The 15,261-nt window shown below is 37.8% G+C and overlaps 1 protein-coding gene across 3 annotated transcripts in view; it reads right to left on the reverse strand.

Moving 5' to 3' along the window:
• The window catches only part of IPMK (inositol polyphosphate multikinase), a 37,076-nt gene extending 21,925 nt beyond the window's left edge, over nucleotides 1–15,151 (reverse strand). Inside the window, exons 1-2 of one of the 3 annotated variants that reach the window (XM_074374035.1) lie at nucleotides 14,558–15,151; nucleotides 2,646–2,740 (exon numbers count right to left, since the gene is read on the reverse strand). In XM_074374035.1, coding sequence (XP_074230136.1) covers nucleotides 2,646–2,740; nucleotides 14,558–14,747 — 285 coding nt within the window. In that variant the 5' untranslated portion in view covers nucleotides 14,748–15,151. The remainder of the gene's footprint in view (nucleotides 1–2,645; nucleotides 2,741–14,557) is intronic. The other 2 variants (XM_010957962.3, XM_074374034.1) reach the window with 2 other exon arrangements.
• Nucleotides 15,152–15,261: the final 110 nt, after the last annotated feature.

Consider the following 15,261-nt stretch of genomic DNA (forward strand, 5'->3'; position numbering starts at 1 on the left):
TCTCATTTATAAGCAAAGCTGGAAAAAATCTTAAATAAAACACCAGCAAACAAAATCCAGTAATGCATATTATTAAAAACCAAATTTAAAAAGACATGTCTAAGTAGGTTTTACTGCAAAAATGAAAGGTAATGTAATATTAGAAATCTATTATAGCATTTACCACATTAAGGAATTAGAAGAGGAAACTCATATGACCATTTCAATAGATACAGAAAAGGTAACTGAAAAATATTCAATACTCATTTGTATTTGAATTGTTCCTTGAAATAAAAATAAACATTATATATCTTCCCCTTCCCCAAGAAGCTGATCTGAACCAACTACATCAATGGGGGTTCCTTGTCCTCTTGCCATTGTCTCTCACTGGTCCAAGAGACACTGGAGGGTAGAAGAGTTGAGGTCAAGTTATGTACTTCTCTAGCCTTATCAGTTCATGTCTACTCATAAAGTTAGCCTCCCTGAGTTCCAGAAACCACTCCCTCTCCTTGCCTGTTCAGGCCCAGGGATGGTATAGCATTATCGCTTGCAGGTGGCCTTAAACTCTGACCACACCTTTGTAAACAGTCTTCTTATTAAACTGACAGAGTGTACCATTTGCTCCTTGACAGAATCTTGACTCACACAGAAGATAATTTCCTTAACCTGGGAAGAAGTACTTCTCAAAAACCTTTAAAGTCATACTTTAATGGGGAAATGTTAGAAGCACTTCTGCTAAATGAGAGGAAGATGCCCCCATCATTGCTACAATTCAGCAATGAACTGGAAGTCCCTGACAGAAGTAAATGGATTCCAAAGGAACAAACAAGACTTCCAATCACAGAAGATATACCTGTCTATAGAGAAAAAAATTAGAATTGTTAGAGAATAGCAGATAAATGAGTTAATAAGAGTTCCGAGAGATTACTATATATAAGAACACTATACAAACATCTATTTCATTCTTATATATTAGCAACCATTGCAAAACTAAATTTAAAAGTTTATAATAGAAACAAAAAATAAGGCACCTAGTATAAATCCAACAAATTATGTGTGAGACTTTTATAGAGTAGATATAAAATACTTTCCTCAATAAAGAGGCAGTGTAAGTATATTCTAAGAGCAAATTCTAGAGCCAGACTATGTATGTTCAAATCCGGGGGCCATAATTAACTATTTGAATGATTTTGGTCAAACTATTTAGCTTGTACTTTTTTTTTTTCACTTGCACCTACATTTAAGCGCTAAAGTTATAAAATTCTTAGAGGAAAACAAGCATAAACCTTCATGATTTTAAATATGACACCAAAAGCACAAGTGACGAAAGAACACAAACTAGACTTCAGAATTTAAAGTCCGCACTTCAAAGGACACTAACAATACAGTGAAAAGATAACCCAAAGAATGGGAGAAAATATTTACAAGCCACGTATCTGATTAGGGATTTGTACCTAAAGTATGGAAAAAACTCCCACCATTAAATAAAGACAAGCCAATAAAAAAAAGAGCAAAAGATCTGAACAGACATTATTCCAGAGAAAATATACACAATACATACATGAAAAGATGCACAACATCATTAGCCATTAGAGAAAAGAAAATCAAAACAATGAGATTAACACTTCATTCACTTGAATGTCCCTAAAAAATAAATAAATAAATAAACTAATAAGTGCTGGTGAAGATGTGGAATCCTCATACATTAGTGATGAAAATGTAAAATGGGGCAGCAACTTTGGAAAACACTTTGACAGTTTCTCAATAAGTAGAATGTAGAATTATTATGACCCAGCAATTACAATCCTAGGTAAATACCCAAAGGATTGGAAACAGGTACTCAAACATTTATAGATGAATGTTCATAACAGCACTATCTACAAAAGCCAAAAGATGGAAATAACACAAATGTCTATTAATGGGTGAATGGATAAATAAAATGTGGAATGTATGCATAATGGACTATTACTTAGCCATAAAAAGGAATGAAGTACTAATGCATAACATGAACCTTAAAACAACAAAAGAGGCTAAACACAAAAAGTCACATATTGTAAAACTCCATTTATATGAAATACCCTGAATAGGTAAGTCCATAGAAAGCAGATTGGTGGTTGGCAGGGATTGAGGAGAGGAAGGAATAAGGCATCATGGCTCAAATGGGACAGGGTTTTCTTTTGTGAGATGAAAATGTTTTGTAACTAGATAGAGGTGGTGGTTGCAAAATACTGAATGTTCTAACAAGTATTCCTAGTAACATGGTCCATTAGACGTCAAGTTTCTCCCTTTCCTCCTACCCTCCCCTCTGGAGTCCCACAGTACACATTAGCACATTTAAGGCTCTAAGAAATCCTTTAGTTAAAAAACAAAAACCACTTATTTAAACTCAGCATTTCTGAGAAATAGAGGTAGTCTCTCAGCTAAGTGTTTTTCAAAATGTAGGTCACAACCTATTAACTGAAATCAATTTAGTAGATCAGAATAAGGATCTTTAAAAAATGAAGTAGAATGGAAAATACTAGACTACATCAGTAAAGATAAGCACTGTCTTTCTTAAAGCTTTTGTTTTGGTCACATACACAGTATACTAGGACATGCTATTTTCTTACTAAGTCACCATGAGAAGACTATGAAAAACACCTTGAATACAACAAAACAAATCTTACCTCACTTACCATATTATAGAATTCCAGCTCTCTTGGACCCCTTGGAGGTGGCTGCAACTGTTTTAAAACTGTGCCATCTGGATGTTGTAGTATACCTATAGAACATAAAAATGGGTATTTTAAAATGCTTTAATAATGGTGTCTCTTGCATCACAGGATAAATTTGTTCCTAAAGTTACAGATAAACCACTTTCATAAAATCAACAGTTTCCTTTTACTTATTTCAGAAATTTTAACATTCAACCAACACATTTCAGTGCTTGTTCTATGTATTGCACAGCACCAGAACATAAATTCTAAACAGCTTGATTTTATTATCTCCAATAACCTGAGATATTCTAATAAATAGAACATATCTATAAATTTTTATAGAAATTCTTTAGTAGTAGACTTTCCAGGGGATGTTAATTTATAGTTAAGAAGCAAGTTAAAAGTAAGTAGCATAAATTGATCCCACTTTTATAAACAGAAAGGAAAAAAATCCTGTTAACAATGGTCCTACATGAATTTCCTACTTCTAAAAATTCTTCCCTATTCAGATGCACTGTGTACAGCTGTACAGATAGTATGAGGGCACCTAGCCAACAGGAAAAGTGGGGGCTGAAATCACACACTAGCCTGGAGCAGGAAGGGGCACCTTTTTATAATCTACCCACTCAAAGGGAAAACCTTTTTCTAAAGTCATCATACATGGACTAGCACTGGCTCTGTTCCTATGCCATGAAGACTCATTCCTAAGTTTGTAATATTAAAATCATTAATTTTCATATATTGAGATTTCACAAAATCATGCAAGTTAGAACCCAAAAGAGCACAAATAAATCTATTTACAATTTTGATAATATATGCCACTTAAGTTTCTATTTCTTTTGGCAAGTGTCAGGAATTTTTAATCATAACAAAAATGCCGAATTTAATCAACAGAGGCAGAAAGTATCTATCAAGAGATAGAGTCATCAAGTTATTTAAGACCCTGTTATAAAAGGAAGGTAAACATTAATCTATATGGATAAGACTGGTTGGTGAGCAGTCAAAAGATTCGGGGACTTCAAGAAGTAGTCTATTACACAGTTAAAAATTCCTGAAGAAAAATTGTTAGTAAAGGTTGGGGTGGAGAACAAGAAAGGCCTTTACTCTTATGGTAATAAACATTTTCTATGAAGATGAAGAATGGTAGATGCAAAGAAACCTTGTGGGTGGGAGGGTTGTGGAGCATTCATAAGTGACAAGAGAACCATGAAGCTTCCCTACCTTGGGACAGGCACCGAGTCTAGATATAGGTGAACATGCCATCAGACAAATACATTTTAGCAGGCAAGCAGAGATCAGCTAGACTGTAGACAACAGTGCGGAGTGGCAGGATGGATTACTGACAACAATCCTAACACAGAAACAGATTGCTTGGTCCAGCAATTTTCCCACACTACTCACTCTGCAAAACACCCCCTCTAAGTTTTTAGAGCAAGTAGCCATGGAGAAGAAGATGGTAATCCCAGGCATTCTCCCAGTTAGTGAATTCCAGGATCTAAAAGTAAACCAATAGTATCTTATACTTCAGCCAAATCCCTCGCAGCTAAAAAACTGTCAAGATAAAAAAGGAAGCGTCTTGGAAGGCTGAGCCAAACCAGATGAATTGAATCTAAGACTGTAGTCCAGCACCAGTTTAACTAAATTCTAGGGGGAATATGATTTATCAGCCCTACACAGAGGAAAGGGTTCATACTCTTTATGTGGAATAATAGTACATTTCACTCCCTACTGTTCTTTAAGATGTCTAAAATCCAATTTAAAAAATTATGAGACATAACAACAACAAAAACAGGAAAATGTGATAATCAAACATAGTCCAATAGAAGCTGACACACAAATGACCAAGTATTAACAAAGAAAGATGTTAAAACAATTCTAAGTATGCATAAGAAATTATAAGAAAAATGGATATAAATGTTGAATAGATGAGGTATTTCAGGAAAGAAATGGAACGTCTAAAAAAGAACCAAAATAAATTCTAGAGCTGAAAACACACAGCATCTGAAATAAAAATTTCAATTGATGGATTAAGAATGAACGTAAAGGAAGATCAATACTAAACATCTAAATTAATGTAATGAGAGAAAAAATATCTAAAAAGATAAAAGCATTAGAAACCTGTAGGATAATATCACACATTCTAACAAATTCATAGTTGAAGTATGGTAAGGAGACAATACAATGGGTCAGAAAAAAATTCTGGATTCCACTTCTATGTAGGATACAGAAAGCTGGAAGAGTATCATTTCCATGTAAAAACAAGAAAAAGCTAGATAATCTACAAAATCATAACTTTTCTTGAAACCATCAGAGCTGAGATTGTAAACAACAAACATGTAACCTAAGGAAAGACACACACCACTATTAAAGGCAGGGTGAGAGAACATTCTTGCTTGTGACAGAGCATGGCAAGAAGATGGGGCCACCTTACAAGGCAGTAAGAATAATTTAGCTAATATTTTTTAACAGATAGCTAAAGGCCAAATGTAGGTTAGAGAGATGGTACAAAACTCTGAGAAGTGCAAACACTTGCAGCATCTTTTCCAGCAACCCCCTCCCCTTCTACATCAAGGCAAAACAAAAACAAAACAAAACAAAACAAAAACAAACAGAAAATAAAAACAGAAAAAGCAACTCTTAAAGGTACAGACCTTGAAGCTGCAGAGATCACTACTGTAAGCAGTAGCATAGGGGGTCACCAGAGGAAGAGAACCCACGCCTTTCTTGACATAAGTTATTTTTGGCCTAAGTCGTTTTGAGATGTAAGCCTGGCCACAATCCTTGTCCTTGAACAATTAAAGATCTTAAGGAAAGGGAGGGAATGTAGGAACAAAGGAAAAGTAGTCAAGAAACAATAGTTCAGCAATAAATTATAAAAAAAAAGAGTCCTAGTTCCTCCTCAAGGAATATACATAACAATCTGACACTCATCTTTGAATTCTTCAGGAACTGAAGCCCCCATGAAGGATGGAAAGATGATGTTGACCTTTGCTGACCCTTGTGACTTCAATCAATCATCAAAGCTTGGTCTCTGGGTCTTTACCCAATTCTATACCGAATTCTCTTCTGCCCAAGCCTCTTCATGAACATGCATGTAGCTTAGCTTAAAACTTTTCCAGTTTTGCTGTCCTGGGAGACACTGCTTTGGGAAAGACCCCTGGTGTTCTCCCTACCCGCTGCAAGTAATAAACCCATCCTTCTCCGGATCTTTGGCTTGGCTGTATCTTTTGGATTGACACCCACCAAGAGGCAAGCCCAGTTTTTCAGGTACCATTACTACAGGAAAAAAAGATCCTCCCAGAACCTTTTCCTCTGTGAACAAAATTCTTAAATTTCTGGGGTAAGGACTGTAAATCATGTTGCCCCCCAAGGCACAGGTAATCCACTGTAGATGAGGAAATGGTTAAAAAAAATATCCTCTAATGCTGGGTGGGGACAAGAAGAGAACAGAAAATCACAGGTCTCCTATTACTGGAGGAGGGGAAAAGAAATTTATGTAAAGTACTTGCTAAAGAGTTTGATAACCACATTAAAAAGGGGCAGGATCACTGAAAAAGTCACATGCCATGACTCAGGGTCAGAGGGTCTACCTAATGTTGAAGCTGGACCAGAACAACAGACAATACCACTATACCTAGCATCAGCCTACTAATCACCAAATAATAAGCACAGCAGTCTACACTTGGAGGAGGGGCATGGACATGGAGAAAAACCATCTCTGAGGCATGGGTACATAAGAAGGCCTAAAACAGAAGGTTAGACAGGAATATTGAGAAAAATCCTCTGGCAAATCAGCCCTACTCTAAACATAAGATTACAAAAGAGGAATTTCAAGCCCATGGTATGCTGAAGGTATATTGGTCTGCTCAGACTTTTGAAATAAAATACCATAGACTAGATGGCTCAAAACAACAAAAACCTATTTTCTCACAGTCCTAGAAATAAAAGTCCCAGATTAAGGCACCAGCCACCTCGGTGAGAGCTGTCTTCCTGACTTGTAGACAGCCACCTTTTCACTTTGTCCTCCAACAGTGGAGATGAGACAGGAGGGAAGGGGACAGGGCACAACCACTCAAGTAATGACAGCAATTTAACACCAAAATGGTGGAACATTCACCTCCTAGTTGGCCTTAAGGATTAAGAGGTTTAACTCCTAGTAGACCTTGAGCTTCATTATATGCTCACTGTAACAGCAAGATCAAATAACATGCCCGCAGGCGCCATGACAGCCCCAAGGCTAACCACAAAAGGCCAAAGAATGGGCAGTGGCCCAATTCCTGGGGATCTCAGCCCCTTCCGCAGGGCAGTTGGAATGTTCTTACCTGTAGGCTCGTGAAGCTACTGAGCCCAGAAAAAGTAGCAATACCACGCCTAGCAGCCCTTTTCGCTCCCTCCTCTTTGGAGTCGGCTCACACTCTGTCTATGGAGCATGTACCTACTTCTACTTTAACCTGAGCACCCAATTCCCACACCTCTTTCTTTGCCTTTCTCTTGCCTTACACTCTATGCAGTATGCATCTCTCTAAATAAATCTACCTTTACTCAATGGTGGCTCACACTTGAGTTCTTTCCTGCACAAAGCCAAGGACCCACACTTGGCGGGGCAAGTTCCAGGGGCTCAATCGAGACCTGGGACACGGCCCTCCTCACGCCCCACATCTGGCCCTCCTCACGCCCCACATCTGTTTTCCTGCATCAGGGAGAGAGATAAAGCATGCTCTCTCAGGTCTATTTCTGTAAAGACAATAATCCTATTGGACCAGGCCATACCCTTATGGTCTCATTAATCTTAATTACCTCCATAAAGGCCCTATTTCCAAATACAATCATATTGTGGGTTGGTGTTTCAATGTATAGTATTTTGGAGGACACAACATTCAGTTCATAACAGAAGGTAACTGCAACAACAACAAAATTCAAACTTGGCTCCACTCCTGACTAGACTGGTTCAATCCCCAACATTAACAGCCTAGCAGAAGAAGCATATTCATTTCAGGCATAAATACTGTTTGCCTCAGTTGCTTCAGGCCTACATATAATGTCCAGATTTTAATAAAAAATTAGAAGTCATACGAAAAAGCAAGGGGAAAATCACTATCAAGAGATAATACAACACACAACAATTTTAGAGATGACACTGATATTAGAATTATCAAACCTCCCACTTCCCAAATCTGGGGCAATTCGAGCATCAAAATAAGCAGCAACAAAAAGGAGTAAGATCCATCCACTGAAGTTTGAAAAAATCTATTAGTCCATCCTACCAATTAAAGAAAGAAAGTGAGAAGCAAAACCTATATTCCTTAAAGAAGAATGCCAACTAACAAGTGTAACAGGAATCAGAGAGTAGAATATTAGCATTTTCCAATATAGTAATAAGTGAGTTGTTCAAATATTGTAAATGGATGCTTGTAACATTTGGTGAAAACTTTGATGTCTCAAAATATTCCTCTCAAATTATTTACTTACAATAGTAAAAATGAAAACTTTACGGTGGAAAAATCAGGCAGACTTCATTTAACCAGGTGATCAAAGTTATATCATCAATAATGCACCTGAGATCCTGCACTTTATGATATGATGCTTCAATAAAACATAATTCAACTAGTATTCTTATGAAAAAATGCATTCATCTGAATCTAATCATGAGGAAATAACCAGACAAACTTAAAGGATATTCTGAAAAGCCATATGCCTTACTCTTCAAATATTTCAGTTATGAAAGATAAAGAAAAAGTAAAAAATGGCTCTAAATGACAGGCAACTAAAGGGTCATCTAAAAATGAAATGTGTAGTCTTAGATGGGGAAAATTTGCTATAAAGGATATTACAGAAATAATGGCAAAAGCCAAACATTAAATATTCTGGATTTGCTAATTGTACCACGGTTTGGTAAGAAAATGTTTTTATTTTTAAGGGATACACAATTATTTAGAGGAAAGGAGTCACAATGTCTGCAATTTTATCTTAAATGGTTCTGCAAAATAGCTACCATACACAGAGAATGATAAAGTAAGTGTGGCAAAATATTAATAATAGGTAAATCCAAATGAATGGTAATGTTCATTGTATTATATGTGCAACTTTTCTCTGAGTTTGAAATTTTTCCACACACACAAAAATTCTTTAAAAAGGGCAGTACCATTTACAGTAGCATCAAATACTTAGGGAAAATCTAGTCTAAGACCTCTACACTGAAAACTATCAAAGGCCTAAATAAATGGAAAGATACACCATGTTCAAATACTGGAAGACTCAGGATTATGAAGAAATCAAATGTCACCAAAGCTATCTACACATTTAAAGCAGACACAAAATCTTATCAGGTTCCTTGGGAAAAATGACAAGCTGATTTAAAATCTAGATGGAAATGCAAAGAGTCAGAAATAGTCAAAAACAATCTTGGAAAAGAACGTGGGATGCTTGGTCTACAGTACAAGACTTACAAAGCAGCTTAGATTAAGATAGTAAGGTATTATTGCTAGGATAAACAAATAAATCAGTGAAAATAAGAGTCCAAAAGCAAATTCAGGAAATTGATTGAAAGAACTGGGAAATATATGCACAACAAAGTACAAATGAGATGTAGAAAAGAATGTGGAGGCTCTCTACGAACTGACAATACTACTTCTAGGATATACTCTTAAATTTAAAAAGCAAAGTGCAAAACAGTATATATACAGCATAATACTTTCTGAGTCAAAAGAAAGGGAATTAAGAAAAACTTACTTAGATCTGCTTATTTCTGCAACAAGAAACTCAGAAAGGATAAATCTGAAAACAACAAAATTGGTTTACCTACAAGGGATGCTGAGGAATGAGGCAGTGATAATGTACCTTTCTGAAAGTTTTGACTTTTGGATGTATTTTAATTTTATAGGCATTCAAAAGTATATCATTGAAAGAAGGGAACCTAATTTAAACCCAAAACAAATAAATCCATCTGCAGTTCAAATGAATAATACTACCATCGACAAAAGGGGAGTAAAAATAACCAAACCAAACCAAACCAAACCAAAAACCTAATCCAAATAACTTCTGAAGAGTTTCCAACCACACACGCCCTCAGTATAAGGGAATCTCATCTTGAATTCTTTATCCTAGGTTTGTTTTCTACAGTAGTATGGGTATAGAAACTCTGAAAATCATAGGATTAAGAAAAAAAAAATATTACTGGGAGCCAGGTTCTCACTGAGGTAGATGGGAAACACAAATTTAGAATCAGGAAAGGAAAAGAACTCTGTGAAGCTGAAATAAAATTGGAAGTATCAGTATGCAATTATGATTTCCAAACTATTTACATATACGTTTTAGTTATGTCCACTGTAAAGGCCTTGAAGCAATGACACCCCAGTGGCAATGAACAAACCTGAACCCAGATCTTGGTTTCTAAATACCATTTCTTCTAAAAATGAACCAGGGCTCCTTGGAGAAATGGCTGGTTCTAGAGCTAGGAAGGGAAGGCATGAGATAAGTCAAAAACAACTTGTGACAGAAAGGAAGGAAGTACTCCCACTGGCCAAATCTGGGACAATTTGAATAGCAAAGTAAACAAGTTCTATAATGGGTTATGACACTTTATAAAATAAGAATCCATGACTCCAATCTGATCATAAAAAGAACATACATACATAGGAAGTAGTAAGAGGACTATTTCTTTTTTTCCTTTTTACTGATGTATAGTTGACTCACAATATTAAAATATTAGTTTTAGGTATACAACAGAGTAATTCAATACTTTTATTATTACTTTATTATATTTGTATTATACTCCATGCAAAGTTATAGAGGAAGTGGTAGAATTGGAAAAATCACAATTTTTCAACTATCAGAGTAAAGACCGCTTCAGGCAAGAAACATGAAAAGATGCCAAATCTAGGAGTGAAGTATGATTAGTACCCTGATATCTGGATGGTTTTAAAGTATCTCTCCACAGACGGCTCATTAGTTGCAAGGTGGAAAATACTAACTATTTACTGGAGAATCCAGACCACACTTGGACCAGATGATCAAATTAATAGCACTAACAGTGGACAGACAGATATTGTGGACCTCCAGATGTGATACCTTAAGAACATAACTGTAAATGTTCAAGCCAGAAATGTATCACCTGCATCTCATTATAAAAATCCATCAGAAATCCAAATTAAACAATATTTTATAAAATAACTAGCCTGTACTCTTAACAATGATATTATATATATATAAAAAAAGGCTGAGAAACAGTTACAAATTAAAGAATTTTGAGAGACATGACAATTAAATGCAATAAATGACACTGGACTAGATCCTATGCCAAAAAATAAATACGATAAAAGGCATTACTAGAACAGTTGACAAAATTAGGATATGGAGAACAGATTAAAGCACTAAATCACTGTTAAATTTTCCGTACTTAATAAACATGCTGTGGTTACAGAAATATACACTAAAGTATATTCTTAGGAAATACACACTAAAGTATTACTGTGTAAAAGGGGCATGATATATGTAACCCTGCTTTCAAATAGTTCAGAAGAAATACATAATACATATATAGAGATAAGTTTGGCAAAATGTCAAATTCTTTGTATTGTTCTTGCAACTTTTCTGTTAAGTTTAACTTATTTTAAGGCAATTTCAGAGGATATATAATAGACTAGAGTAAGCCAAAATAGTTGTCGGTTTCTCCCCAAAACATTGTCCATTAAAATTCTTCTTTTCCCTGTAGACTATCTCATTTCTATATTCTAAGTTGGACCAGGAAACAAATACCAGATTTCAACCATTTGTTTAACACTTCAAGAACTTTTGAAAGAAATTAATGGTACATGTTAAATATTAAAACAGAAAAAGGATTTTATGCTTTGGTGAACTTTGGGAATTTAAATTGAAAGCAATTACACTTTTTGTGAAACATTTCTATAGAAAAAGTTGTATAAGGTGCAAAGTATACTATAATGTACAAGAAAGTTTAATGTTATTTATAATAGCAAAAAAATGGTGAAAATCTAAAATTCTATTACCAGAGGAATAGTTAAATTGATACATCCACTGTAGAATGCAAGTTTTTTAAAGGAACAAAGTAGATATCACAAGCACATACCACATATGCCACATGATACAGAATGAAAGCAAAAAGTTGCTGATTGATATACATGCACATTTGTACAAAAAAATCAGAATTGCATTAATGCGTAATGTACATGTCCAGAAACAATGGTCTGAAAGTTAGCAGTGTTAGAGATTGCCCTGGGAGAAGAACAGGGGAAAAGGTTCTACTATATTCTTTGAATTTTTTCCCTAAAAGATCATGTACTGCTTTTATAGTTTTAAAAAGCAAATTACTTTGTATTCTTAAAGGTAAGATTCAAATATACTTTGATGAAATGATTTCATTGAAGAACATGAAATACAACTGTGATATCAGGGCTATCACATACTCTTTTTTATTACTTAGCTATAATGATATAATAAGATCTATTTTTCTGTTCAAGTACCTTTGTGCTATTGGTTCCATGTTTTTAATTTTTAATCTAATAAAGCCAACAACTCCTTTTTGGAAACAGGCAAAATATCAATCCTAAATTGAAAACCCTGGTTAACTAAAGTAATAAAAATTAAAAACAAAGCAAAACAAAAACAAACATCCACAATGTCTTTAAGATAGCTTATTCTGAGAATTTCAGCTGACAGCCAAAGCAAAGTATGATCTACACAATGTACTTTACAAGTGATTTATGACAGGAAAGATACAATAAATTCCTGAACTTTGAATTTACTGACCATTTGTTACTCATTTTATAAATAAGGAAGATTATCATCATTCAGGTGTCCTTTCACTAACAATATATGCAAGACTGTGTAAATAATTGATAATTAAGTTCAACAAATATTTATTAGGTTGCTAGCAAAATGTTTGAGGTATTGTGCACTGGTGATACAAAGACAGTTCCTAGTCAAGAGAACTTTACAAAACTGAAAGAAATATGTTTACTTTAAATTAAATATAATAAAAAATAAAATAAAGGACTCCAGACTCTAGAATCTAAGTTACTCCTTTAATTTGGGTGACAAATTAACTCTTTCAGCCACTGTTTGCAAAGTAGTTTGAAGTCACATTCGGGGTACATTTGTATTAGTCAGAGATAACTCTCTGAACAGGATCACTATTACATGTTTTGATAACCAATGGTTACACTCAACTGCTTGTGTTTATGTTGGGATATTTTGTTTTTTCCCCTTTTGTACATAAGTTGTTTTTAGGGACCCTTAGGGAAACAATTATTTCTTCAGGCCTCTAGACTGAATGAATACTCAATAATATTAGGAATATTATTCTTACAATTGATTAATATAAATCAATAGGATGCCATATAAATCTATTAACGGTATTCCATAAATACTTGCAAACTTTCACTACCAGAAGTTACACACACCAGAATGTCTCTATGCTAAGGACCTTGAGAACATTACATGTTTGTTTCCTTACCTGTGTGTACCAAAAACACTGTCAATTTTCACTCAACATTTTCGGAGTCTGAGCCCCAATTTGTGCACAAGTCCATGGCATGGAGATAAACAGATTTGGTCTCTAACCTCAAAGAACTAACAATTTAATGGGGAGAAAGACACACACATCTACACATCACTAACGTCTATATTTTTAAAGGAGAAAAGAAGTAGGTAAGGATAAAGGTAGTAGAAAACGTTGTTCTTTAAGAAATAACATACATATATCCAAATTCATCCATTTTCAAAAATCCTTGTTTGAGTTATCTGCAAGCACAATACACGGTGGAAAAAAAATGCTCTGAGGCAGAACCCTTGGTTTCCTGATTCTACACGGTAGCTGTGCGACTTTAGGCTTGTCACTTAACCAGCCTTGGCCTCAGTTATCTCGCCTAAAAATGTCAGTATTATCTTACCAGTCTAAACCTGAATCATCTTACCAGCACAAACCAAATTGTCCCTAGTGGCTTCCAGGTCCAAGGTCCGCATTACTCACATAGTCATCCATCAGATTCCCCAAGTAATCCATCATGGCCTAGGGAACCAGTGTGAGTAAACTAGGTGAATTACAGTTCCTAAACTGAACTTTTACATCATCAAGAGAATTAACCGAGATAGGCACTGTGCTTTAAACGCAGTGAGCTCGAAAAAAATCTATCACACAGGTCATGATAGTCTTATAAAGACGATCACGAGTATCTGAATGTATCATCTGTGTACCACTCTAGTACAACAGCAGGGTGTATTTCCTACCATGAATCCGAGTTTCACCATTACTGGAACCACGCCTCCCGAAGAAATCCAAAAAATACCAGAAAAACCTTTTAAGGGGGTGGGTAGAGATATCCCGGATAAGCCGAGACAAGCTTTCCAAAAATAAAAAAAATAAAAAAACCCCAAACAAACAAAACCCTGTTTTTTCCTTCCCCTCCAGCTATGCAGCTGCACCCAGAAGAGAAGCACTAGATCAGCATCATCTGCATTTCATTCCTTTTCTTTTGCAATACTAGTCACCCGCCTATAATAAACAGACCTTGTGCTCAGGGGAGAATTCACTTCCCCGTCCAGCAAAAAAAAAAATGAAGTTCCTTATTTTCACTAACAACGAACGCCGTCTCCAATCAATACCCACCCTCCCTGGGGAGACCAGACACTCCTCTCCCCGCCACCTCCTGCTGCCGGCTTGACGCCCCACACCCCAGAAATCACCCACTTTTCGAGCCCCTGCTGCACGGGTCGCGAGGCTCTGGAGGAAAGCGAAAGAGACCCGGGGTGCGGCGTGAAGACCCGGAGGGGCGTCCAGCCCGGCGGTGAGCGCCAGGCTGCCTCGGCCGGTCGGGGGCTCGCGAAGGCGGAAGGGGTGCGGCGAGCCCCGCGCCACCCCCACTTACCTACTTTGTCCTTCCCGTACATGTGCCCGGCCACCTGATGCGAGAGGGGCACGCAGCCGTTGAGGAAGCGGAGCCTGCCGCCCGCCGACTTCGGGCTGCCCTCGGGGGCGGCCTCGCTCGCCGGTGAAGTCCGCATTTCTGGGGGGCCGGGCGCCTCGAGCCGGAGGGGGGATGGCGGCTCCGTTGCCATAACGGAGAGCTGAAGCGGCTGCGGCGGCGAGAGCAGGGAAAAAAATAGGGCGGAGGGAGGGGGCGCCGGAGAACCCGGGGGTCACTCAGGCTCGGCCGCGAGGAGGCCTGGGGGTTCCTGCGGCTGGTGCCCGCTGTGGGCCGGCGAGGGGGCCCATGACGCCGCGGAGGCGCGGGCGCTCCCCTGCCCAACTCTCCGCGGACCGCGGCTCCTGCTGCTGTGCCGCGGCGGCCGCCGGCCCCGCAGCAGCCTCGGAGACGGATCCCAGCCGATGAGCGCCGGCGGCGGCGCCCCGCGCTCCCTGGGGCCTTGACGGCGACGGCGGCCCCACCTCCCGCGCCCCTGCCCCTCCCCCTCCCGCCGTCCTCCAGTCCCTTTTACTGCCGCGCGCGCGTCAGCGCCGCCTGCCCAGCCGCCGCCGCCGAGAGCTTCCGACTGCGCGACCCGCGGCTGCCGCCGCTACTGAGCATGCCCAGAGGCCGCCCGACGGGACCCCCGCGGCGGGGCGCGCGCT

Source organism: Camelus bactrianus, chromosome 11, assembly GCF_048773025.1.
Source record: "Camelus bactrianus isolate YW-2024 breed Bactrian camel chromosome 11, ASM4877302v1, whole genome shotgun sequence".
NCBI classification, from domain to species: domain Eukaryota; kingdom Metazoa; phylum Chordata; class Mammalia; order Artiodactyla; family Camelidae; genus Camelus; species Camelus bactrianus.